General features: G+C 19.2%; 5 protein-coding genes across 10 annotated transcripts; 3 read left to right on the top strand and 2 right to left on the bottom strand.

Moving 5' to 3' along the window:
* Nucleotides 1-2177: 2177 nt before the first annotated feature.
* LOC122718782 (protein king tubby) lies at nt 2178-5281 on the top strand. Of its 3 annotated transcripts, none has more exons than XM_043944108.1 (8): nt 2178-2279; nt 2872-3007; nt 3076-3168; nt 3260-3432; nt 3662-3829; nt 3898-4243; nt 4309-4461; nt 4956-5281. In XM_043944108.1, exons 1-8 carry the CDS (start codon nt 2238-2240, stop codon nt 5087-5089), a joined length of 1245 nt encoding a protein of 414 aa, XP_043800043.1. In that variant the 5' UTR covers nt 2178-2237; the 3' UTR covers nt 5090-5281. The 3 variants fall into 3 exon arrangements, with proteins under 3 accessions (XP_043800043.1, XP_043800042.1, XP_043800044.1); XM_043944107.1 differs by having other exon boundaries at nt 3257-3432; XM_043944109.1 differs by lacking the exon at nt 3076-3168 and having other exon boundaries at nt 3257-3432.
* Nucleotides 5282-10147: 4866 nt separating this feature from the next.
* On the bottom strand, nt 10148-15312 carry LOC122718728 (uncharacterized protein PF11_0213-like). 2 transcript variants are annotated; one of them, XM_043944020.1, is made up of 7 exons: nt 14945-15312; nt 14085-14173; nt 13856-14001; nt 11774-13646; nt 11512-11712; nt 10918-10979; nt 10154-10801 (listed from the first exon to the last, which is right to left on the bottom strand). In XM_043944020.1, the coding sequence occupies exons 1-7, from the start codon at nt 15064-15066 to the stop codon at nt 10616-10618; spliced, it is 2679 nt and encodes an 892-aa protein (XP_043799955.1). In that variant the 5' UTR covers nt 15067-15312; the 3' UTR covers nt 10154-10615. The 2 variants fall into 2 exon arrangements, with proteins under 2 accessions (XP_043799956.1, XP_043799955.1); XM_043944021.1 differs by lacking the exon at nt 11512-11712 and having other exon boundaries at nt 10148-10801.
* A 1429-nt stretch (nt 15313-16741) lies between these two features.
* Nucleotides 16742-17626, top strand: LOC122718842 (protein Abitram). The gene has a single exon (XM_043944205.1). The coding sequence runs from the start codon at nt 16742-16744 to the stop codon at nt 17624-17626; it is 885 nt and encodes a 294-aa protein (XP_043800140.1).
* A 606-nt stretch (nt 17627-18232) lies between these two features.
* LOC122718796 (4-hydroxybenzoate polyprenyltransferase, mitochondrial) lies at nt 18233-20915 on the bottom strand. 2 transcript variants are annotated; one of them, XM_043944132.1, is made up of 7 exons: nt 20866-20915; nt 20356-20759; nt 20001-20167; nt 19795-19942; nt 19444-19637; nt 19006-19194; nt 18233-18770 (listed from the first exon to the last, which is right to left on the bottom strand). In XM_043944132.1, exons 2-7 carry the CDS (start codon nt 20702-20704, stop codon nt 18591-18593), a joined length of 1227 nt encoding a protein of 408 aa, XP_043800067.1. In that variant the 5' UTR covers nt 20705-20759; nt 20866-20915; the 3' UTR covers nt 18233-18590. The 2 variants fall into 2 exon arrangements, with proteins under 2 accessions (XP_043800067.1, XP_043800066.1); XM_043944131.1 differs by having other exon boundaries at nt 20356-20912.
* Nucleotides 20916-21092: 177 nt separating this feature from the next.
* LOC122718795 (UMP-CMP kinase) lies at nt 21093-22847 on the top strand. Of its 2 annotated transcripts, XM_043944130.1 has the most exons (3): nt 21093-21152; nt 21620-21970; nt 22132-22846. In XM_043944130.1, the coding sequence occupies exons 2-3, from the start codon at nt 21650-21652 to the stop codon at nt 22408-22410; spliced, it is 600 nt and encodes a 199-aa protein (XP_043800065.1). In that variant the 5' UTR covers nt 21093-21152; nt 21620-21649; the 3' UTR covers nt 22411-22846. The 2 variants fall into 2 exon arrangements, with proteins under 2 accessions (XP_043800065.1, XP_043800064.1); XM_043944129.1 differs by lacking the exon at nt 21093-21152 and having other exon boundaries at nt 21611-21970; nt 22132-22847.
* The last annotated feature ends 3459 nt before the right edge of the window (nt 22848-26306 follow it).

The raw sequence follows: 26306 nt of genomic DNA, 5'->3' as shown, positions 1-26306 counted from the left end.
ATTACCATTCATAAATATATGCAATTATTATTTTGAGATTCATAATATAATTACAATTGTTTAATTATTATATTGTTTATTTTCATGCTTTATTATACTTGTTTCATACAATATATAATTTTCTAAAGTTTATATTTCTAAAATTAATGATTATTGGGAATCATAATTAATTTAATCATTTCATAATATATTCAATGTATTTTATAAATTACAAGAAAAATGAAAAATAATGTTATTTTCAAATATTTAATACATAATATAAAATATATTCTTAATTAATGAACCGATAAAATCTATATTGCATATATAAAATAATAACATATGTAAATGTTAATAAATGTTATACATAACTTAAATAAGTTGTAAATTGAATTTTTATTAAATATCTCAAATTTTATTATGATATTTATGTGCACCAATAATTTTTTAAATAAAATATTTATTTAATATTATATAAATTTTATTGTATATGTATTTGTAATATGTATTTGTGAATAATCAAATCAATTAAAATACAAAAATCATTGTAATTTTCAATTGATAATATGTAGTTTATTTTATATGTAAGCACAATTATTTTAAATACAAGTCTAATTATTTTATAATATATTATTTTAAATATATTATATATATTTTATTATTATTATATATATTTATTATTAAATATATCTGAAAAAAATAACTGAATATATAACAAATAAATTGTAGAAATTATAATTTATAATAAATTATAAAAATCATGGAAAAAACAAATTTGACAAATTCAAATTTATTCCTATATAATTAATCTATATATATAAAATTATTAAAAAATATCAGTTTTGAATTCTCATCTTGTGATTTTATGAAATATTTATTTCAAGAAATGAAATCATATAAATAAGAATACAATAAAACAATTATAGTTTAATATAGCATTATTTTATCTAGCCATAATTTTAATAGCCATATATTAATGTCTTTTATATTTTTATTAATTTTTTTTTTATTTATACCAATTGCTTAATAGAAATAAAATCATGCAATTTGAAAAATTTTATTTTGCATCTTTTTATTTCAATTTTTAATATAATGATAAAATATAATTTTGAAATATTAATATTACACTATTACTGTTATATACTTGTATATGATATTATTAGCTTTTAATACTAAAATACTTAATAATTAAATTATAATATTGTTTTGTAATCTAATTTACTATTATAACTAATTCAATTTTTTTTATCTAAATTATCATTATTATATTTCATTGATATGTCAGTATTATAACCTTAAATCTTTCCAAATTTTATATACTTATTTATTATTTTGAATATTTGTATATTATTTTAATTTACTACACTTATAATATTTATATAAAAAGATAATAAATAGACCAATTTCTTTAGAAAAATAATAATTACATTCTATTTTTCCTTTTATTACAATGTGAAGACAAATTATAAACTTACATCATAGCTACAATACTAGCAAAAACTATTATATTAGCAATTTTAATATAATGCTTGAATTTAAAATAAATTGAGAACATAATAAATTATTGATACTAATTTTAAATTTTCTATAATTTCATTGATAATATTAATATGTGATGCTTCTAATAATATATTTAATAATATTATTAAAAATATTTAATGTTTAATTCAATAAAATTTCAATAATTTTCAAGTGAAATTTATTTTAGTTATAATAATAAGTCACAAGAATTTAATAAAAATTTAATTAATAATTTTTTTAAATCTCATAAATATATTAATATATTATAATAAAATATGTAATTTTATTAATATATTAATTACTCAAATTGAATTAATAATTATTTTATATGTACTTCTCTAGAAATTATTTTTATATTATTTATTCAAAAAAAAAGAATAAAAAGAAATGAAAAAAAATATTAAATTTTTTGAACAATGTTAGATTTTTTAGATCAAAATTTTATTTATTTTTAAAATACTTCATTTTTTCATTTACTATTTTATCTATTTTCAATATAAATGTTATTAATACATAAATTTAGAATAAATTTTTTTTAAATTTTAGTACTACAAAATTTTCATTTTATAGTTATTTTATAACGATTTCTCTTTAAAAATACGTTAGGGTTTTTTATTTTATAGTTACTTAGGTAGCTATGGGCGACAAAATATGTTTAGCGTAAACAAATTAATTTTTTGAGGAGATTTGGATTATTTTCTGGAAATCAATTGCATGTCATAGTACATATCGGCAATATGACATCTCTAGATTTAAGACAACAGAAACTCGAACAACAGGTATATGCATAATAACTTTAAATGATTTTGTATAATAATTTTAAAATTTAAATTGCAGTTACGTATTTTATATTTATATATTTAAAAAAAAATATTATTAAATTATATATTGTTTCTTGAATAACAAATAATTTTATAATCTTTTTATTAGAATTTGAAATTAAATTATAATTATATGTATGTATATATATAGAAAAATAAGTAGGTCATTTAAATATTTATAAATATTTGCAAATAATTATATTAGCAATTATATTATATAGTTATAAAAAAATATTTTTTTCATTGGAAAATGTATTTTTTATATAAAAGTAATTTTTTATACATTATTGTATCATATAAATATAGATTTAAAAAAATTTAATATAAATTTTAGAATATAAATTTTAAAGAGTAATGTTATTTAAAAAAATTAAAAAATTTTATCTTACATTAAAGTTGAAATAATAATATAAAGTTGAAAAAATAATATATTTAATTTTTTTAATATATTTAACATTTTTTAAAAAATACAATAATATATATAAAATTATATTGAAGCTTAAATTGCTTTATGTTGTACTTAAAATTAATTTTTTTAAATCAATTATAGAGACAATTAATTGCACAAAAAATGAAACAAAAACGACAAAGTGGTGCTGGTGGAATGGTACAAGCATCTAATATATCGAACACTCAACTTACAAGTCATTCTACAAAATGGATGAATCCACATAAAGAGCTTCGAGGTATGTTTAATAATTGAAAAAAATTATATAGATTGAAAATATATATAAAAAAATTATATTTGTTTTAGGATATGATGGACCATTACAGTTTAATATATCACAAACAAATACAGATTTAAATACATTTATAGAGAATAAGGATGTAGAAGCAAGAATTAATGGTTAATTAATATACTAATTAATTGCTTAATTTTATGTATTAAAATTATAAAGCATTATTATTATAAAAATATTGCATTTTTGTTATAGAAGTTAGCACAGAAGGAAACTTTTACCAAGCTATGGAAGCTGCTGATTGTGCAGATGAAGAATCATCACCTATAGATATTCATTCACCTTCGGAATCTTTACCATGTCCTTCACCTCTTAGAGTAGCTCCTTCAGATGGTTCTAGTACACTTATTAGTAGAGAAAACAATTCTTCAGTAAGTTTTTCTTTGAAAAAAATAATTAAATAAACAAAATAATTTAATAATAATATAATTTAGTATTAATATAGTAATAAATTTTTAAAATTTGTTTTAAAAATACAAATATTTGACAGTAACTTAAATGATAGAAATTTAAAAAATAATTTTCGATAAATTATATTTAGTAAATTTAAATAAATTAACAATTAATATTTTAAAAAAATTGAAATATATATTTATTTAGAGTCCAGAATTAGAAGGAAATGTGGAAGGAAATATAGAACATTTTGTATTACAACCAGCAAATAAAAAAATGCATTATAAATGTAGAATAACGCGGGATAGAAAAGGTATGGATCGTGGCCTTTATCCAACCTATTTTTTACATTTAGAACGTGATTATGGAAAAAAGGTATATAATTTCATAAAGAAAGTCTAGTATAAATAAAGTGGAAATAATATTCTGTCTTTTATTTATAGATTTTTTTATTGGCTGGACGTAAAAGAAAAAAAAGTACAACAAGTAACTATTTAATTTCTACTGATCCTACGGATCTTTCAAGAGCAGGCGAATCTTATATTGGAAAATTAAGATCGAATCTTCTGGGAACACAATTTACTGTATATGATAATGGATATTCATTAATGAAAGATGATAAAAGAGACGATCGTTTTAATCCGAGACAAGAGTTAGCTGCAGTGATATACGATACTAATGTTTTAGGATTTAAAGGACCACGTAAAATGACTGTCATTATTCCGGGAATGACATCGGATCAAAAAAGAGTTGAAATTTGTCCACGAGATGAATCTGAAACATTACTTGGTATTTTTAAACTATTATTTCAATATAAATATTATTAAAACTATATTTGTATTTTTTTTTCACAGAACGATGGAAAACAAAAAATATGGATAATTTAATAGAATTACATAATAAAACTCCTGTATGGAACGACGATACGCAGTCATATGTACTTAATTTTCATGGACGCGTGACACAAGCTTCTGTGAAAAATTTTCAAGTGGTACATGATAGTGATGGTTTGTATTTTATATTTTTTAGTTAAAAAAATATTTAGTTTTTTAAGTATTTATATTCTTTTCATAAAATATAATAATAATAAATATAATAATATGTTTTTAATGAATTAAAATGCAATTTAAAAATTATTATAATATATTTTATAATTTTTTTTTAATATATTTTTTATAAAATTAAAATTCACATTTAAAGATTATCTTATTTTAACTAATAAAAAAATTAAAAAATGCAAAATTATATAATTAAATTATATAATTTGAATAATAAAATTCAATTTCTGTCATTTTTTAAGAGATTTTAAAGCTTAAACAGTAGTAATATTTATAATTAGTTAAAATATGAAAAAACTTATATAGAATTTAAATTCTTTATTTAATAATTTCTTTTTATTATGCATTAACATATGATTTAAAAGTAGTGATTTAGAATACTTTTTCATAAAAGTAAAATATCAAATTTCGAAAATTATTTTATAATTTTCTTTGTGTTTTAGTTGATTATGTTGTTATGCAATTCGGCCGTGTTGCAGAGGATGTTTTTACAATGGACTACAGGTTTCCATTATGTACACTTCAAGCATTCGCTATTGCTTTAAGCAGCTTTGATAGTAAATTAGCTTGTGAATAATATAATTCATAATTGAAATAATCATATATTTATAAATGATAAACTGCATTAGAAGAATTTGCAATGGACAATCAATTGCAATGATGTTTTTTTACAAACATATCCGTAACTATTTTATTGAAATCTCCTGACTAAGAATAATCAGTATAAATCATGTGTTCATTTTTCTTATATGGAAAATGTTTTTAAATGCTAAATATATATTTCACAATTGATGTATTATGCAAGCATTAAGATAACAAACTAAGATACTACAAATATATTGTATCGTTGTTAATCTTAATACATTGTATTATAATATGCATTTCAATATGCATTACATTCAATATTTTATCGTTAATAATATTTAATGAAATAATATTTAATGAATTATTATTTGAAAAAAAAAACTATGAAGTTTTTCATTTATATATTCATTTCCTTAATTAATATTTGAAATATTACAAACTGTGTTTGTGCAATCATATACTTGGTTTTTACAAGATATTTACATTACATTTTAGTATTATTATGAATATTTTTACAAAAATGATTTTTTATATGCTCAAAATCAACACATTAAATAGTATAATACTGATATTAATACTGCACAACTTACTGCCTATACAGATGATAAAGAATTTTCATATCAAAATTATATACTGAGTATATAAATATTAAATTATTTTTATGCTATGTATCTTTACATGAAGAACAAAGATATCAGGCTTCTATTATTAATTAAATTATAATACAAAAAATTATACAAATTTGACATGATTTTGAAAATTAAAATAAAAGAGAATATTTGTCTATAAGTTTTTCTAGATTTATCATTAAAAATTTAAGTAATCACTTATTTGTTTATTATATATAATTTATTACTTTTATATAGAAATATTTTCTCTTATATATCTCACAATTTGCAATTATATTTTTATTTACACGAAAATATATTATGTAGCTTTCATTAAATAATATAACATTTCATTGTATGAAGAATTTTTTAATATTTAAATGTATTGATAAAAAATATTATTGTTAAATTGCTATAAATATTATCTCTGTATAATATTGTGTTAATTATTATTTAAAAATATTACTTAAAATATGTATCAAATATTTATTTGATACATATTTTGTTATTTGAAATATCTATTTTATTATTAATATAAAATTCTTTATATTTATAAAAATACCAAAGATAATATATTCATTTTCAATGTAAAATAAATGTATTGAAATATTGACGAAAATATTTTAATATTATTCTTTTGTGTAATATTAATTGTATGATAGAAAATTACAAAAAACAGATTACAAATTTTAATTTTATTAATTAATTAATTCTATTTTCTTTTTTTTCAAATTCACATTTATAAAAATTTAAATTATATATGAAAATTTTTGAAAATTTTTATTTTGTTGAAAATAAATTTCAACAAAATAAACAATTAATTGATTTTATTATATATTTTATATAAAAATATAATATTTTCGTCAAAAATACAAATGATATATTATATAATGACATATACCAAGCATACACAAAAAATAAAATTTATTATTTAAAAATTTGTAAAATCATTAATATATTTGCATTATAAATATATATAATATTAAATATTTATATATAAAGTAAAATAAGATAAAATAATAAAATAAAAAAATTGCAATTGTAATCCATTATAGAAATGTTGGAAATTTATAGCTTTATAAATTTTATACATCTTAAATTTCATTTGTGATAAAATATATTATATAAAAAATAGATATATGTTTTATCAAAGAAAAATATTTCTTTTAAGAAAAACAAAACCAATTTAAAATACTATAATTAAATAATATTAATATTATTTAGAAAGCCATTGGACATTTTATATTTGATTAATTTTTTTATTTATTTTTTACATTTCTTCGGTGATGTAAATACCAAATGTTATTTAAGATGTATTAATATATAATTTAATTGTGTGTGTTCGCGTATATGAATTAAAAAATAAGATCTGTAATTAGCTTATCACATTTAATATTGTAAATCAAAGTGTTCAATGGATTGAATTAAATTTTCACTAATCACTGAAAATAAATATAAATTGCAACTTTTTATGGATTGTTTTCAGATCTTTATATAAACTTATATGAAATAAACCATAAATAATATATATTAATAAATATATTTAAAAAAATTTATACATATTACAGTTTTTCATTTAATAATAATCAATAAAGTAAAAATAATTTTTTCATTCTTTAAAAAATATTAAGAAATTATATTTTTAGTATAGAAAATAATTAAAATATAGAACATGAAATTTATTACTATAAAATTTTTATTAGTATTATCTTCAATACAAAAACATCACATGAAATTTTTACATAAATACTGAACAATAAAATTAATGAGCAAATATTTAGATTCCTTAGTATGCATATTAAATACTCCAAAAAAGTTCTTTTGTATTGAAATACAATAAAGGCACTTAAAATCTAAAATTTAAAAACATAAAAAGAATATAACACGACTATCATTTTTTTGTTTATTATTTACATCAATACATATTTTTAATTTTTTTTAATAAGAAAATTTTTTTAATAAGAAAAAGAAATGATAAAAAAATACTATTCAAAAATCTTATTTGTATATTTTTCATTTTCATATTATTCATATTTTTCATTAAATATGTTATTATTTTTTTACCAATTTTATCTTTGTTTGTCATTTTAAAATATATCTAAACTTGTGTCATATAAAACTAGATTTTTTAATTTTTTCTTCTATTTCTATAAATTCAATCCTCATTTATCAGTTATATAAAATTGCTAAATTAATTTCACACTATTATATTAAGAATTAACATTTTAAAATACGATCAAATATATTTTGTATTATATTCCATAAAATAACTATAAATCCATTTTTGTATTGTTAAAAATTCAAACATAATGCAACAAGCGCAACAATTCGCCATAAAATATGTAGCATTAATAAATTTATTGACAAATAGATAAGTTGCAACTATATATAATTCTAGAATTTATATTAATAAATTATTTATTATTCTTCTTACTGTTACTATTTCGAGCAAAGAATTACAGAAGAAGAATATTAAAACATCAAGTATAAGAATATTAGTACAAATCGTTCACAAACTTGATTTAAAAAAACTTAAAATATTTTGAAGACTATAAAATAGTCTTATTCGTGAATATAGAATATCTTTAAAGAGTCAATAATATTGCAAAGTCTTTTTTAAAATTGAAAATATTAAAAATTGTTTCATTTTATTTGTGTCTATTCATTTGTAAATTCTAAAGACTGTATAACAGAACCCTTCACAGATATTCTAATTATAAATATTATTTCTTTAGCAATTTATTTTTACAAAGTTTTGATATTTAATATATTTATCATAGTATTATTTCATCAGCAACATTAAAATATTTTGAATCCAGAATGTTTACTTATTTTTTTTTTTTTGAAAATGTATTTTTCGTAAACCTATGTGTTTTAACAATTTAAAATTTTTTGGTTTAATGCATTAAATGATTTTGGGACGGAAATAAAATACACAAAGTATACAATAAATAATTACTTATTGTATACATTATTTAGTAAGCTCCATAATGTAAAACAAAAAATGTTATATAAAATATTTATTTCGTTCAAAATTACATATACAAAATATCATTTTAGAATATTTAATTTAAAAAAATAATTCAAAAAAAAAATATTTAATTGAGAATAATAATATTATTCAAAAAAGAGCTTACTATATATTTTAAATACAGTTAATACATTTTGATATAAATGTTTTAGTTTCTCATTTTTATTATTTATTATAAATTAATAAATTTATTTATTATGAATTATATTTTCTAATTTCAAATCAATTACATATTTTATTATTTAATGAAAGGCTATTTAGAATGTATCAAAAGACACTTCTACAACTTGAAATATTTTATATACACATTCAATACGTACAATTTAAATTTTTAATTGTCAACATACAAAATATGTAGTGTAATATATAAATAAGATTATTAGAAATTTACAGTTTGTAGCACATAGATTATATACTATGATATGCGAACAATTTTGCAATTAATGTTTGATAATTATAACTTAGAGAGAAATAAAATTTAATAAAATTATAAAAGCATTTTACTAATTTTTCATTTATATTTAAAAACATTTTTTTCCAGAATATAGTATTATAATAAGCTAATACAAAATTATCATTAAAAATATAGTATTGCAAATCAACAAGAAATTATATTTAAGAATATCAAAAATATACAAAAATATTGCGTAGATTTAATGATATACCATAAATTATTGTATGCCCAATTTAATTTAGAATATAGATCACATGTATTTTAAATGAATGTAGTACTATATCAGTATTAGAAATAAGATGAGATGATTTCAATTTTAAATATTATTATAAAAGTGTATGTTACATGTGATTAAATTTTAAATCTTGATATTTCCATAAAAAAAATTTATATTTTTACTTAATATAAATTTCATATTTTTTATATGTTTTATTTCATTAATAATTTTTTTGTTCAATTTTTTCTTTTTTTTTAGATGGAATTTGAATTTATTTCTATGATATTTATATAAAATAAATTTATTTTTAAATATTTTCTTATCCTTAAATATCTTTTGTATCAATCTTTTTGATATTTTTTACAGTAATTTTATAAAAATGTCAATATAAAAAATGTTTTTTATAGTTATATAGACCATTTTATTGGTATATTATTAATCATGCAAATACAATATACATCATTTATATATATATATAAATTTTTTCTTGTGATGTGCAATTTTATTTTATATTTAACAATATTTTTATAAAAAAATTATTTTTATATTTTTACATATGTAATGGGGATCATATAATGCTGCAAATGTAGCAATTCATATCATATTATTGCATTTTTGCAATAGATAAAAATTATTAATTCAAATTGAAATGTAAGCATTTATAAATAATTATTAAAGAAATAAAAGTTTGGAGAAGTAATTTTTGGTTTAAAAGATCGCAATTTTAAGCAAAGTAATTTAAATAAAATCAAACTAGTAAATAATTAAAAACTATCATAAAACAATATAATCTAAATAATTTTTTTCAACAGATCTCTCAATATTAAAAATTTTAATTAATCTGTTCATTAATCAAACTATTCATGACAAAAAAATTTAATTTTTAATTATCATTGTTTTAAAAAAATAAACAGGTATTAAAATAAAAACAAAAATAATAAGGTTGAGAATGTGTCATAAATTCAATTTTAATTTATTATTCTTGAAAATATATTAATACTGAATTTTATTATATTTGGAAGAATCCTCCCTTTAAAATCATAACTTAAAACGTCTTTTATACATATTATAATATTGATTACAATATGAATATGCATTTTTAAATATTACTAATTTAATATATATTCATATATTGTAATATGAATATAAATTAAATTAGAAATATTATTTAAAAATGCATACTTTGATTATGAATATTCTTTATAATTTTACATATCTCCTTTTTTTATATCACCTGGGATATTCTTTATGGTTGACCTGCCAAATCTAGGTCCTGGTATACGCGATGGTGGTCTGGGAATAGCACTTTGAAGATTTGAAGATCTATTCCCAGTCTTCCAATTCATTGGTGGTCGCAGTCTTGTTTTGTTTTCAACAATTGGTTTATTAAAAGCCTATATATATATATCATAATATATATTAATAAATAATTTTAAAATATATTTATGAATAAAATTTATATTATGAATATATTTATATATATTATATATAAAATAAATAATGAACTCACTTCAACTTTCTTTATCATATCCGCTTCATTCGATTGTTTTAATACAGTTTCCGTAGAATGACCTTAAAAAATAAATTGTGAATGATTTTTATACAATGATGCATGTGATATAATTTAAGTAAAAATAATAATTATTATATTATTTAATGATTTTTTTATTATTATTCAATATTTAATGTTTTTTTAATAAATAATAATTGTATATTTTATGATAATTATTTTATATATATCTTAAGTTCTTAATTTTATCTATCTAATGTTCTTTAATTTTAAAAATATATATTCTAATATATTCTAATAATAGAAAATGAAATACTTCTACTCCATAATTTTTACATATAATTCATATATATACATTGAAATCATTTATAAAAATCTATAAAGAAATCTAATATAAATAGATAAAAATTTTGTTACAAATTTTTTTTATTTTATCATCTAAAATGTTTTTAATTTAAAATATTCTAATCTTAATTATATACAAGATCAATAATGTATTTTTTATTATATTTTATTTATATATTATTTAGTTATTTAATTTAAAAAATTTATATATTTTTTATAAATTGCAACAATTTTGAAAAATGAACGTACCACCAATATTTGATTGACTAGATTTTGTGGGACTTATTATTGGAGAACTTGTTTTAACACTAAAATCCATACTCAATGGCGAATCACCATCACAATTAACATTATTTTTTAATATAGGAGAAGGTAAATCTTTTTTCATATCAACCCAGGCATTTTCTAAAACTTGTCTATTCAATTGAGATGTTACATCTTGTTTCAAACCTAATTAAAAAATAATATATTTCATAACATATTTTTAATATTATGATATCAGATAACTTACTTTCTTCTTGCATCTTTACTATCTGATGTAATTGTTCAATATTCATTGGCTGTGTCCTATATGAATTGTGACTACTATCTGAACAAGTACTGAGTCTATCATCTAAATCAGGTGCACTATGAGCACTTTGTGTACTTTCAATACTTTCTGTAGATCCTCCACCAGCCAAAATTTGAAGTTCTTCTACACCTGTGTTCAGTTCCAAAAGTCGTTGTTCCGAACCGCTTTTCATTTTTCCAAAAGAATAAAATTTATTTACTACACTTTTTTCAATATCTCTTACAATATTTGGTTGTGAACCTTTCATATAACCAAAATTAGATGTATTTGTACATCCTGTCATGTTAACAGTTTTCAATGAATTAGATACAAGATTAGGATTAGATTTTTGAAGAAACTGTGGTAATTTTGAAAGTGCTCGCGGAATATGTTGCTTTCGTTTCTGCAGTTTTGAAAATGGCTTTATAAATGTAGTATCCACATTATCAAATGATTCTGCATTTTCCATATCAGTTTTACCGCCATGATTATTACCTTTTTTAGTAAATGTATAATACTTTTTGTCTGTTGAATTTTTACAAACATTTGTTTCATCTGCTATTTCAGCACAAGACTTTATTTTACTAATAGATGATTCCTTTTTATATGTATTATATTTATTCTCTACAGGAATATCATTTTTAGCATTCTGATTTGGAACTTCATCAAATTCCTTCTTAGGCTTTTCACTTTGATGTTCTTTAACTATATGATTAAATGTACAATCTAGTTTATGATCTCCAGTTTTGTATATTTCTGCTAATAATTCTTTTCTTAATAATGTTGGTGCTTTGAATGTTGAATTTAATACCGTATTATGCATTTGAAATGATGTTAAATGTTTTTTATTCATTCGATATGTAGAATTTAACATAGTTGTATTTTTAGGAGTTGATTGATTACAAAGAGGAATAGGCAATTTGAACATAGAATTTAAAGCATCATCATGAATTAGTGAAAAAGAGGAATTTGTAGGAGGTATGGGAAATTCAACCATATTTTTTGATGAATCATGAACTATGGTTCTTTCCAATGTATACATTTGATCTTTATTATAATGCATGTCATTTTTATCATTTGAAGTTATATTATTTATTGCTTTTTCAGTATTAGTTGCACAATATGTAGTATCTAAAATAAATAAATCTTCTGCTTTTTGAGAAGCAGAAGGATATGTTGTATTTAAATTGTATGATTCTTTTTCCTCATTATTTTCTGATTCTAACTTTTTTATATTATTATCAATTTTATTTACGTATGTGGAAGACAAATTAGTTATATTAGATTTATTTTTATCTGAATTTGATACTACAACCATTGTAGAAGTTGTATTAGCACTATAGGTTTCATTTAATTCTTTTTCAGTCTCAAATTCATTTATAAATGTTTTATTTGCTATGTTCAGGCAGTAGCTTTTATTATTGTCCGATTCTTTATTTTTCAAATAAGTTTCATTTATGTCTGAATTTCTTAAACTCTCATATTTTTTACTTTCTTGGTTATATAAATGGACCATATTTGAAGCTTTTTCATCTTTATCACATTCTGTATTACATAATGAATCATCTCTAGGTAATGAAGTAATAGATGAATAAAAAATGGAAGGTTGTGAAACATTCATTAATGGATCACTAAGACCAGTTTCCATTAAATTAATAAATGAATCAATTCCTTTTAAATGAGACATATTTAAGAATACTTCCATGCTTTCTTGACCTGATATTATAGGCTCATCAGCAAAAAGATTAACATTTGTATTAGATGGCATTTTTAACATAGGAGGCACAATTTCTTCTTTGTTGTTGGCAGTAGACATGTCTGAATATTTACTTAACTGTATAAAAAAAAATATATTTAAAATTTTATAATATGAAATATTCTATAATAAAAATATATATTTATAATATTTAATATTTATATTTATAAATATATATCTATAATATAAAATATAAAAATATATATTTAAATAATATATAATATATATATATATATAATTTATATATAAAATTATACAAAATATTTAAAAAACATAAATAAACTTACATCTTCTTCTATATTTGAAAAATTTGAAGTTCTCCATGTATTTGATACAGGTGAAGATAAAGGTTCCAAAATAGATTCAAAACTAGCTTTACAAGATCGTTTTTTGGATCTTGTAAATGTTCTTGTATCAATAGATTTTTTATTAGCTGAATTAACATATAAATAATATATATAAAACTATAAATATAATTCTATGATATAATGATTACTAATATCACATTTCTAATACCTGAAAAAGTTAACTCTGGCTCAGTCTTTAACCAAGTATATAAATCATGAACAATGGGTTTTCCTTTATATTCTGTTGGTATATACAACCTATTAAAAAATAATAATAATAATAAATATTTAATTATATCACTATTAACCAAATGCTTTTAAATAAATTCAATTGCATTTTATAGATAAATATAGAATTTGACAAATGATTCATTTAAAATCCATTTAAAATTTGTATTCTGGTTAATGAAATATTAATTTAATTATTAGATAATTATTGAAAATAGAGTCATTGATTTCAATGATCTTGAAATATATTATAGAAATCAACATTTTTAATAATTTTTCGTATAATGTTATAATATTTCGTATGCTTCGCCTTAGTTTTAGAAATATTTCCAAAAAAATAATTGCCGCTATATTGAATTTCACGTATGTGAAATCACGTATTTCATGTATATTTCATATATGTATATATTCGTAATAAATTCGCGCTGCCATGAAATTCATATAATAACAATTTTTTTGCAAATATCTTAAAATTTAAGACAAATGGTGATTATATAAAAATATATAGAAAAATTATGTAAAATATTAATCTGATAATATATTACAAGATTATTGCTAAAGAGTCTCAATAATTACCATACACATTTCTTTTTTTTATCTCTTTAAATTATAATTTTATAAATTATTGTTAAATTCTAAAAAAATTGTTAAATTCTTGATTATAATAACAAATTATAGATAATATTTTATAAAAAAGCAATCAATCTTAAAATATAATCAGGAGTCAATAACTTTTTCCTATATATATATAACTGCCATATAAATAATTAACGATTATATTATCATATTAAAATTGCTTACCAGCTATCAATATCATCGAAATCAAAAACAGACACATCAATAATTTCAGATTCATCAATAAAACTTGCATCATCTGTATATTGCTTTCGCACAATTTCTGTATCCACTTTTTTATCTGACATGTTTTGTTCAGATTATAAAATTAAAAGTTCTGATGAACACATATTTTACCGTTAAAGTATATTTTCCCGTTTAGTTGAGTGACGTGGTAGATATATAAAAATAGCGTTGTGTTTTCCCAAATCATTTATAAAATTTTTGAGGATTCGGCACCATTTATACTTTAAAAATATGTATATTAAAATAAATTAAACCCTTGACAAACATAACCGCAAATACGAGAATAGGAACTTTTTAAGATTTTTAAGCAGAATGAAAGTAGATGTTTAATGTTCTTTAACTTTTATAGATATCATTTTACTATGATTTAATATTGCTTTTATAGTGTAATTATTAGTAAGTTGGCAATTGAAAGGAATTCTATTCTGATTGGTTGATTTCGGCAAGTTCAATACATTCATAAAAATAACATGCACACTGACTGAAAATGTCATACAAGATTATATAGCATCGTGTATTGATAATAAAAAAGAATATTCTTTTTGCCTTTGTGCCATTTTGACTATCAATTTATTAACATTATAATATACTATGTTTAAATTTCACTTGTCTACTTGACTGAATAAAAAATTAATTAATTTAATTCTAAGAAATTATATGTGATAGTTGTTATTTAAAAAATTAAATATAAATTTAATTATTACTAAAGAATCATTTTTATAATCTACTTTAGATATTTAAATATTTAATTAAGTGTTTTAGATATGAACTATATTGAATCAGTTTTCGCTAGACCGATTTTTTCATGAAAATGAATTTCTATTTATAAATTTTTATTTTGAAAGCAATTTTTATTTATTATTGCATTATTTATATTTGTAGATTAACGTACAATTTTATAAATAAATTATTTTGAGGAAAAAAAAACTCCATATTCTATATTCCAGAATTGTAAAATTAATTCTAATTATTTAAATTTGAATCACGTGATGTTGTTTACTTCTAAATAATAATTTTATAACTATTATTATACTGTAAGTTCATTGAAAATTAAAATTGAAATTTTTAAATAAAACTTTATGAATCGTGTTAAGTATGTTCATAAGATTATTTTGAAAAATGTTATTTATAATATAAATTTTTATAATTATCTATCGATAATATATTATAAAAGTAATTACTTATTGTATATAATATGTTTAATATTTTAAAGTTAAAACTTACAAATTATTTGTTGTATAATATGTTTAATATTTTGAAGTTAAAAGTTATGTTATAATACTTATATTACAATAAATTCATTTAATAATTAGTTCATGATAAATACTTCATGAAAAGTTTCAAATAACAGAATGTGAAAAATGGTTATGTTCATTACACGTGTATTAGATATTATTTCATAAAACAGAAACGTAAGTTTTAAATAATTAAATTTTGAATGATTTAAATTTTTTATAAATTTTTTATAAATTTGTGTAATAAATCATAAAATTATAATTAATAAAATATTTAATTATAATTATATGTTAATTTTATATTTTTATAATTATATTTTATTTTTAGTGAAAAATTGGGAAAATACAATAATTATTCAAGGAAACAATAAATATACAAAATTTTGTTTAGATTAATTTTTAATATAAATGTTTATGAGACAGTATCTTAACTTTAATAAATAATTTTCAAAGTTTTTATAATATTAAAAATTTATCTTCAACAAAATTAATTATTTTAATAATGAATATTGATTCAGATAATAGTGAACCAGTTAAAAAAAGAACTAAATCTAATAATATAAAAAATGATTCATTTTGCGTTTTAAAAGACAAAAATTACATAGATAAAAATTCTGAATATCAGAAAAAAGAAGAGTTAACAGATAATGAAGATAATGAAGAAAGTACATTATCAAATAAAAATGATGATGATGATACTTTATTTCCATTTCCTCCGGATTATGATGTTACAGATATGTTGGAAGGAATAAAATATCATGGATTATTTCCTACAGTTACAGATCGATATTTTACTGCTTATTATAAATTAAATGTACAAAGTCCTGCAGATGATATTTGTATTTTAATACATAGTAATCGTATTTGTATGCTTACTCTTGCTCCAAGTCATACTATTCTTCAAAATGATAAATATATAACAAAAGTAAATTTTAAAGTTAGTAATAAACTAGATAGAGTCTTGAATAAAGTTTCTGGTAAAAGTAAACATGGTGCTCAACCTTTACAAATGAATTCTAATATTTGTATAATTACTTGTTCAAATGAAAAGACATATATTATTAAATGTTGTATAATTGGAAAATTGGTAGAGGTAAATGAAGCATTAATAGAAAATCCTAAACTTTTATTGGAACCTCCACATAAAGGAGGCTACATAGCTATAATATTGCCAAATATAAAACTTTTAGACAAAATAAAAGAATCTTTATTAACTCAGGAACAATATAATTTGAAAATATTAGAACAAAAAGTTACTATGAATCATTTGGAAATATCAAAAGTATGTACAACAAAGACTTTATTGAATAATGATTTAAAAATTATAAATAAGGAAACTCAAACACATTGTAATAAAGACCAAATTACTTTATCTAATGTAAGTTGATTTAATATAAAAACATTATAATTATTTATTATATTTTTTATTTAAATTTTAAATAGGAATAAATATTATATATGGATATATATAAATATTATATATATAAATATTATATATATAAATATTATATATGAATAAATATTAAATATAAATATTATATCCTATACTTTCTTTTGTAAACCATTTTAGTCTATTCTATGAATAAAAATAAAAAAAGAATGTTATATAAACATAGGCTTATAAATGTTTTATTACAAAATAATGAAAATACTAAACGACTATGGACTAGTTTTTATTCGATATAGAATAAAAATACATTTGTTAATATCTATTTGATATATTTTCAAAAATATTATTCACTGTAGTTATTATAAATAGGTACTTTGTTTTGTATTGAAATTAAGGATGCTAAACTGATCTATATAGTATTAAATAAATATAATAACTATAATTAATCTATTATAATTTTGTATTTGTACTATTTTTTAATAATTAATAATTAATAAAACATTTATGAGCATACGTTTATTATGTAATTTTGTCTTATTTACTCATAAAATATTATGAGATAAGTTTTACCGATAAAATCTGGGACTATGCATAAAAGAAGTATTATTTAAATTTTTGTTTATTATTATAATCAATATTTTATAACAGTAACTTTAATAGTTACAGTATAGTCATCTTTGGTGTATTTTTAAATTTTTAAATTTAAAATAGTATTATATAAAAATTGTTTTTATTTAAATATTTTAAGAAACTGTATTATCTATTTAAAACATTATAATAAAATTATAAGTGAAAATTAAAATTGTTTTATGGCACACATATAATTAAAACTAATTCTTTAATTTACTGGAACCAGCCAGTTATTTATCTCGTGTTCTATGTTTAATATATAGAATTTACCTATATATAATTATAATATATATATTTAATAATTTTTTATAATAATATAATGAAGCTATCATTATTCTTGTTTAATGAAAATAGATTTCTTTTCTGATTCTTGTACAATATCAGTATCTTTTTTAGAAACTTTAATAAGATTTCCTAAAATAATTCCTGTAAAAAGAATCATTCCTATCCTGTGATTAGAGATGAATTTTTTGGCACAATCTGCAGGATTGTTGATGTTCAAACTATATATCTAAAAAAATATAATAAATATTATTTTATTAAAATTTTATATTTATAACATATATAAAAAGAGTTTTTTAGTTTTATTTAAAAATAAGTTTATTTGAAATAAGTAAAATAATAATAAAATTAAAATAAATAACACAATGTTATTAATATAAAATAAAAAAAATAATCTTAATGTAATTTAATTTTTTTAATTATAATATATGATACTTAAAAATTATATGATAATTATAACATACCTGATTAACAAGGTGAGTACCAACTAATCCTACTGCTGTGTAATATGGCCAAGTCTGTGCAGCTAATATACCTGATGCAATTAATCCTGTTATCATGACTGTACTAAATCCAGATAAATAAATTTTGCTTTTGTCTCCAAACTTTAAAGCTGTTGATTTTATACCTATTATAACATCATCCATTTTATCCTGTAATTCAAAAATAAAAAATAAAATAATAAATATTAATTTAAATACAATATATATATTTGGATATATATAACATGTATTATTATAAAATATGAATTCATTCAAACATTATTTAAAATATTAAATTAATTTAAAAAATACAATATATTTATATAAGAAAATTAATGTGCAATATATTTTTTCAAAAATTCATGATATCAAAATCAAAATAATAAATAAATATAATATAATAAAAAAACTTAAATTTACCTGATGTGCATATATAGTATCATATAAAAGTGTCCAACAAATTCCAGCAGTATAAAGTGGCAAGCATACAGACCAATTACATGATCCTTGCACAGCAGACCAACCCAAAAGTGCACCCCAATTAAAAGTCATCCCAAGAATTAATTGAGGCCAATATGTTATTCTTTTCATAACAGGATATATTATTACTAAGACTATAATAAAAAATTTAATAATTTTTAATTGCTCTTTTATATAATAATTTAAAATAAAAGCATTTTCAAAATTAAAACAGTTTTAGCAATTAATTATTAAAATTAAAAGATACCGTTTTATAAATTTTTAAAAAAATTTTTTAATTTAAAATAGTACCTAGTGAACTTGCTCCCAATATAATACTATAAAGATTTAATTGCAATAATATAAGCAATCCCAAAGTTAATTGGCTTCCAAGGAAAATCAATGATTGTAGAGGTGAAATTTCTCTAGTAACCAATGGTCTATCTTTTGTTCTGGCTACCTAACATTAAAATTGTTTTATAATATGTTATATTAAAATATTCAAAAATCAATATTACCATTCCATCAATATCTTGATCCCACATATCATTTATAATACATCCTGCTCCACGCATAATGAATGCCCCTATTCCAAAAAGACTTAAAAGTTGAAAATCTGGTAAAGCACCTGGTGCTGCTGCCATAGCTATACTCCAACCACAGGGCCAAAATAATAACCAAGACCCTATATATAAAAATTATTTTTAATTACTTGAATTATTAAGTTTTTTATTTATTTTATGATAATAAAATAATGAATTATATGTTTATTTTCAAATTAAATTTAAAAATATATAGTTATATAAAATTATTAAATGAAAAAATCTAACCATTCATATTATAATAATAATTTATAATTAATTCTTATCTTACCTATTGGTTTATCTAGTCTTATAAGTCTTAAATATGGTTGTATTAAAGATGGAGAATTATCTACTAATTTTTTAGAAAATGTAGTTTTTTGATTTAATTGAATATTTGCAATTTTAGCAAATTCTGTTATTTTATTTCTTTTATTCGATTCGGATTTATTTAACTTTAATCTCTCTTGCATCTCTATTTTACCATTTTCATAATTATGTTTGTTATAGATGCAAGATATAGTGTGAATTGTATCATTAGAAGAACATAAATGAATAATAGATTTTTTTTTATTAAATTGCATATAAAATCTTAAACATTTATCATGTTTGAATAATTGTTGATACCACCGCATCATCATTATCAATTTCTTATTATTTATAAATAATAATAATCTTTTATATAACCTCAATTTCCTTTAATTCAAGTTATATTATGATAAATATGCATTATTGAAAATAGCATTTGTACATATAAAATAATAATATTATTATTTACAAGTTCTACGTCATCATAACAAACCTTTGACATTTTTTTACATTATGTAAGGAATTCCTTAAACCTTAAGCATGCTAGAAATTAATTTATCATGCTTTAGTGCAGAATTACTTATATATCTATAATTATTATATAACAGTTGCGCATGCGTACTTGCTAATAATATTTCGATACGCAATAGTTAATAGAAGAAATATGACAAATAAGTAATAAAAAGCATTTTAATTGTTTTAATTGAAAGATAAAAAAGTCAAATTTAAGTCAAATTTAATCAGATTTGAACATATTGATTTAAATATTATGTGTATATAGTAAGTAATATAACATATGTAATATAAAAATTAATATATTACATTATATAAATGAATATATATTAAAATAAGATTATTATAAAAATTGATTATTTATTTTATTCTATAAAATATTTTATAAAGTGTTTATTTTATAAAAATATTGCATATGAAATTTCGTATTTTGAGTAATGTGCCTATTAAATATTTAAATTATCAAAATGTATAAAATATAAAAAACTATAAAAAATATATCAATATATCAATTAAGTTTTAAATATATTTATGATTTTAAAATTATTATATGGAATATAATAATAATTATGTTCAAATAATTATAATAGTTACTAAAAATTTAATTCTAATAAAATTATATTTTTGAAAAGCCCGCCTTAATGTTTTGAAATATTCAAAATATGTATATAAGTAAGTACTTCCGAGAACTTAAATATTTAAGTATAACTGGTTATCTGTATTTTATGTTCAAGGTATTTTCAAGTAAACTTCAATTTTTTACAATGTCTGAAATTCAGAAATTCGAAGTTTTATTTATTTTGGGAGGTCCTGGTGCAGGTAAAGGTACACTGTGCAGGAACATTAATGAAAAATATGGTTATGTACATTTATCAGCTGGTGATCTATTAAGAGAGGAGCGTATGAATTCCAATTCGAAATATGGAGAACTCATTGAAAATTATATTAAAGATGGAAAAATTGTACCTGTTGCAATTACTTGTAGTCTTCTGGATCGTGCGATGCAAATGACCGATAGTCCTCATAAAAGATTTCTGATTGATGGTTTTCCACGAAATCAAGATAATATTGATGGTTGGAATAAGGTATAAAATTAATAATAAATTTATTAACATTATATACTAACATTATATACTGATATATTATATATCGTTAAAATAATTGGAAATTATATTCTTAAAAGATAAATTGATATAATGTTTATCTTTTTTATATATACATTTTTAACATATTATTTCATTAATAGGCAATGTCCAATAAATGTGTAATAAAAGGAGTATTATTCTGTCAATGTAGTAAAGAAGTATGTACTCAGCGATGCTTAAATCGTGGTGCAGCGGGTAGTGGAAGGGCTGATGATAATGAAGAAGTTTTAGTCAAAAGACATGAAACTTATATCTCCAATACATTACCTATAATTGAATATTTTGAGAAAGAAGGCTTAGTATATAAAGTAAATAGTATGCAATTACCAGAGAAAGTATTTGAAGAAGCTAAAGAAATTTTATCTAAAATAGGTTGGTGATGGATTAATAAAAAAATTTAATGATCTTAGTGAGATCAAATTATGCCCTATTTGCATTTAATGTTATTTTATTACAGAAAAAATATATATATTTTGTAAAAATATTTTATTTAGACTAATATAATGTATTATATTTGTATTATATTGCATTTAGGGGATATTAAATTATTCCAACTTTAATGTCTCTGTTAATTATCTCAATATTTTTTGTTTTCTTAACGTGATTGATGTAATTGATTTGTAAAGTTTATTATTTATAACTTTTAAGATTACAATAATATTTTGTATAAAAATTTGCAAATATTTTGTTGTGATTTTTAGTATCTATTTAATCAAAATTTTGTGGATAAAATTATTTTTAAATATGGAATGTTTGTTTTGTTTAGAGAAAATAATGCAGGAAAATTAGCAACATGATAGAGATAAATATACGTATTATGCTTATATGAATATGTATTATATATAAAATATATTTTTGATGCAATATTAATTTGCTTTTTTATTATGTTCTTTTTATAAATTTGATTTTTTAATGGCATATTTATATCTTAAATACAATAATTGAAAATATCAATTCTATATTACGCTATATATTTGTATTAAAATTATTTTTAAAAATTTATTTTAAAAATATTTTTTATATTTTCTAATATTTTTTATATTTTCTTTATTTTCTATATTTTACTAAAATATTAATCAATTACTATTTTTTCTAAGTACAATATTTGTTTATTTATTTTTTAATAAATTCTTGTTATTAATTCTTTTTGCTATATTTGATAATCTTTTAGAAAAAAACAATATCATTCTTATCATTATCATTGTCATCAAAATCAATATGATTTATCTTTTTATCGTTATATTTTTTGTTTTCTAAACTAGATTGATATGTGATCAAATAATGCAATGATTCTTTTCAAAATTTAATTTTTCACTTTCTTTATAAAAAAAAATTTGAATATAGGATATAAAATATAAGAAAATATAAAAAAAATTTTGAATATATAAATTTTAATTAATAGATAAAAATTAAATTGATTAATAAAATGAAAAAAAAAGATAAAAAGAACAAATTTACTTTTTACAATATAATTATTTATATATTATTTAACAATATCATATGCTAATAATATTATATATCTATACTAGAAATGTAAACAAAATTAATTCACAGTGACGTGATTCTTCCCGAGGTCGTATATAGCTACATATGAATCATTGAACTTTGAAGATATACATATATGAATGTTGTCTAGCATAGTACAAAGATTCTTAAGTAATATTTTATACTACTCATCTATAATTTCATCTTTATACATACATATATATATATATTTATAATATATAAAATATATATATTTTTATAAGATTATATTAACATTGGAATAAAAAAATCATTTATAAACTATAAGACAAAAGATAAAGTGGAAAAGATAAAGTTTTACATTGAAAAAGCATTGAATTCTTTTCTTATAAACTGGCCCCTGCTCTCGTATTAACGTGCCTTCACCAATGAAAGATCGACCCGTTTTCAACTTTCTCATCGAGATAACCGAAATATGTATCGTTAATAAGGTATTACAACTACCACGAAACTCTGACGTGTGAAAATAATTCTGGGATTGAAAGTTCCATCAAAGACTGTTTCTTTATACAATTTTAAAATATTTTTTTTAAATATATTTCTATTTATGTTTTCAATTCTTACTTTGTTTTTTCTATGTTATACAGAATGTTTAATTATGTGTATTTATACACACAGATAATAAGGATAATTTATATACTAAAATGATTTCTTTACTTTATCTTAAAAGCGATAACCGTAATATGTTTAGTAACATTAGCAATATCAATTGGTTTAATCTTAATCTTAATCTTAATTAATATCTTTGATATTAAACATCAAGATGTTAAACAGATTTTATAGATTTTATAATAAAAATTATTATAATAAATTATTATAAAATTATTATAAAAAAGATTTTATAATAAATATATTTTTAATGAGAAGAATTTGTCATTACGTCATAATTTAAAAATTAAAAATTAAGAATTAAAAATTACTTTAAAAATTAGAATTCAAAATTTAAAAATTTTAAAGTGTAATGAAGATCTTGAATCTTATTTGTGTTATCTTATACAAACAAATTATTACTTGGATAATCATTGTGATTAATACAAAGTTTCTTGGATTGCATTTAGATATCATTTCATTTATAAAGATTCGATTGTTATATTTATATTGATATAATAACGAATCGAAAGGAAATTGGATTTCTAATTTTCTTAAAATACAAAAAAACTTTTATTATTATACAAACTATAAATTTTTTAAGATTTTTAAATTAATTTAGAGAAATAATTTAATTAAGAAATAATAATTTAGAGAAATTTCGTTATAATTTAAACAGATTAAAATTTGAATTTATTTTACAAAGAAAGATTAAACCAATTGATGACGGTTCACGAATTGAATGCAATTTCTACCCTAACCTACATTCTTCATTTTTGATAATTTTTATGAAACAAACAGTAGAGTTCATATAGACAACTTTCTTAAATTCCTCGAAGTCACCAACTTTCTATGTAACGAAGGTTAATACCCGTAAGAAGTTTCAAAGTCGTTCTAAATTTTGTCAGATAAAATGAAATAAATCTGAAATGATCCAATTATATAGGATCATACTGTTACTGATATTAAGGAACTAATCGATCATAGATTTCAATTTACTTATATTTTCTTTAGGATAAAATTAAATTTTAGAATACTATCTTTAGTAATTTATGTAAAAAAAAAAAAAAATATTTATCTAGATTAACCATTCTAATTTCTTAGATATTGCGCATTAATTTTATTTTATTTTCGCTTGACTATAACGTTGCCTTCTCATTTTTCAATTAAAACATCAACGCATTGACTTTTTTATTTCCTAGCAACAATATTGCTTGTACATATGATATCGGTCAATAAACTTATCGTATATTTTTCCTGATAGTTTCCTCTAATTGCATACGACAATTACATGCCAAATACATACCCGTTTCACAAGTTTATATAACATCAATTTTCTTTCGTTTTATTCTTCTTAATTGTTTTTGATTGCCAACTTTTCTGCTATTAATGTATTGAAATTTTTATATTTTTTTCTCGAATGATATTTTTTTACACTAATTAAATAATTTTTTGCTAATATAGTTTTTTAATTTCAAGTTTAATTTATCACATAAATGATTAAAAGTACATTAAATATAATTTTTTAATTTTTTTTCCTTTTTAAAAATTCTAGAAAGTTTTGAAATATCCTTGAAAATTAAAATGATGTAATTACTTATTGATTTTATTTTATTAATTCTAAGGAATGAAATTTCTTAAAATTTTAACATTTTTCAAATTTCAAATACAGTTTTTTCTGAAAATATTTTTTTCAACTATATAATGAAGTATTAAAATCTATACATTTCATATATTTAATTCCTATATTTATTTAAATCTTGTTCTATTTATATGAAAGGTATATTTTAAAAAAACAAATTTATTATTTGATAAGTTGTAGTGTTAAAATAATAAAATTATAATTACTGATTACAGGAATTCAAAATGATTCGGGGAATATATAGGTTAATCAATTGATTGTCAGAAAGTGGCATTAAATTTATCCAAGTTAAAATTAAATTCCACACGTTTATGTATATAAAATATATATTAAACGGAATTGTTTTTTATTGCTTCGTATTCACTTTAAGAAAAAGTAATAATATTCAGTAATAAAGAAATGGCATATATTAGAATATATTATATATATTAAAGAATGATATATATAAAGATACGATTTTACTCTTGTTTTTGGTTATAAATATTTTGTGATTCCATTCTTTCTTCTTAACTGAAGTATTAC

The sequence above is a fragment of the Apis laboriosa genome, unplaced genomic scaffold (assembly GCF_014066325.1).
Source record: "Apis laboriosa isolate Shangri-la unplaced genomic scaffold, ASM1406632v1 scaffold68_cov148, whole genome shotgun sequence".
Lineage (NCBI taxonomy): Eukaryota > Metazoa > Arthropoda > Insecta > Hymenoptera > Apidae > Apis > Apis laboriosa.
This window is presented reverse-complemented; position numbering and strand designations above follow the sequence as displayed.

What these genes read in the sequence shown, in the direction of transcription:
- LOC122718782 (XM_043944107.1), top strand. Translation starts at nt 2,238, where the DNA reads ATGACATCTCTAGATTTAAGACAACAGAAACTCGAACAACAG. An exon ending in GTAGAGAAAACAATTCTTCA is followed by an intron (nt 3,433 to 3,661) that starts GTAAGTTTTTCT and finishes ATATTTATTTAG; the next exon opens with AGTCCAGAATTAGAAGGAAA. An exon ending in AACGTGATTATGGAAAAAAG is followed by an intron (nt 3,830 to 3,897) that starts GTATATAATTTC and finishes TTTTATTTATAG; the next exon opens with ATTTTTTTATTGGCTGGACG.
- LOC122718728 (XM_043944020.1), bottom strand. Translation starts at nt 15,066, where the DNA reads ATGTCAGATAAAAAAGTGGATACAGAAATTGTGCGAAAGCAATATACA. An exon ending in AGTAAAGATGCAAGAAGAAA is followed by an intron (nt 11,713 to 11,773) that starts GTAAGTTATCTG and finishes TTTTTTAATTAG; the next exon opens with GTTTGAAACAAGATGTAACA. An exon ending in ATATGATAAAGAAAGTTGAA is followed by an intron (nt 10,802 to 10,917) that starts GTGAGTTCATTA and finishes ATATATATATAG; the next exon opens with GCTTTTAATAAACCAATTGT.
- LOC122718842 (XM_043944205.1), top strand. Translation starts at nt 16,742, where the DNA reads ATGAATATTGATTCAGATAATAGTGAACCAGTTAAAAAAAGAACTAAA.
- LOC122718796 (XM_043944132.1), bottom strand. Translation starts at nt 20,704, where the DNA reads ATGATGATGCGGTGGTATCAACAATTATTCAAACATGATAAATGTTTA. An exon ending in ATTGGGAGCAAGTTCACTAG is followed by an intron (nt 19,638 to 19,794) that starts GTACTATTTTAA and finishes TTTTTATTATAG; the next exon opens with TCTTAGTAATAATATATCCT. An exon ending in ATACTATATATGCACATCAG is followed by an intron (nt 19,195 to 19,443) that starts GTAAATTTAAGT and finishes TTTGAATTACAG; the next exon opens with GATAAAATGGATGATGTTAT.
- LOC122718795 (XM_043944129.1), top strand. Translation starts at nt 21,611, where the DNA reads ATGTTCAAGGTATTTTCAAGTAAACTTCAATTTTTTACAATGTCTGAA. An exon ending in ATATTGATGGTTGGAATAAG is followed by an intron (nt 21,971 to 22,131) that starts GTATAAAATTAA and finishes TTTCATTAATAG; the next exon opens with GCAATGTCCAATAAATGTGT.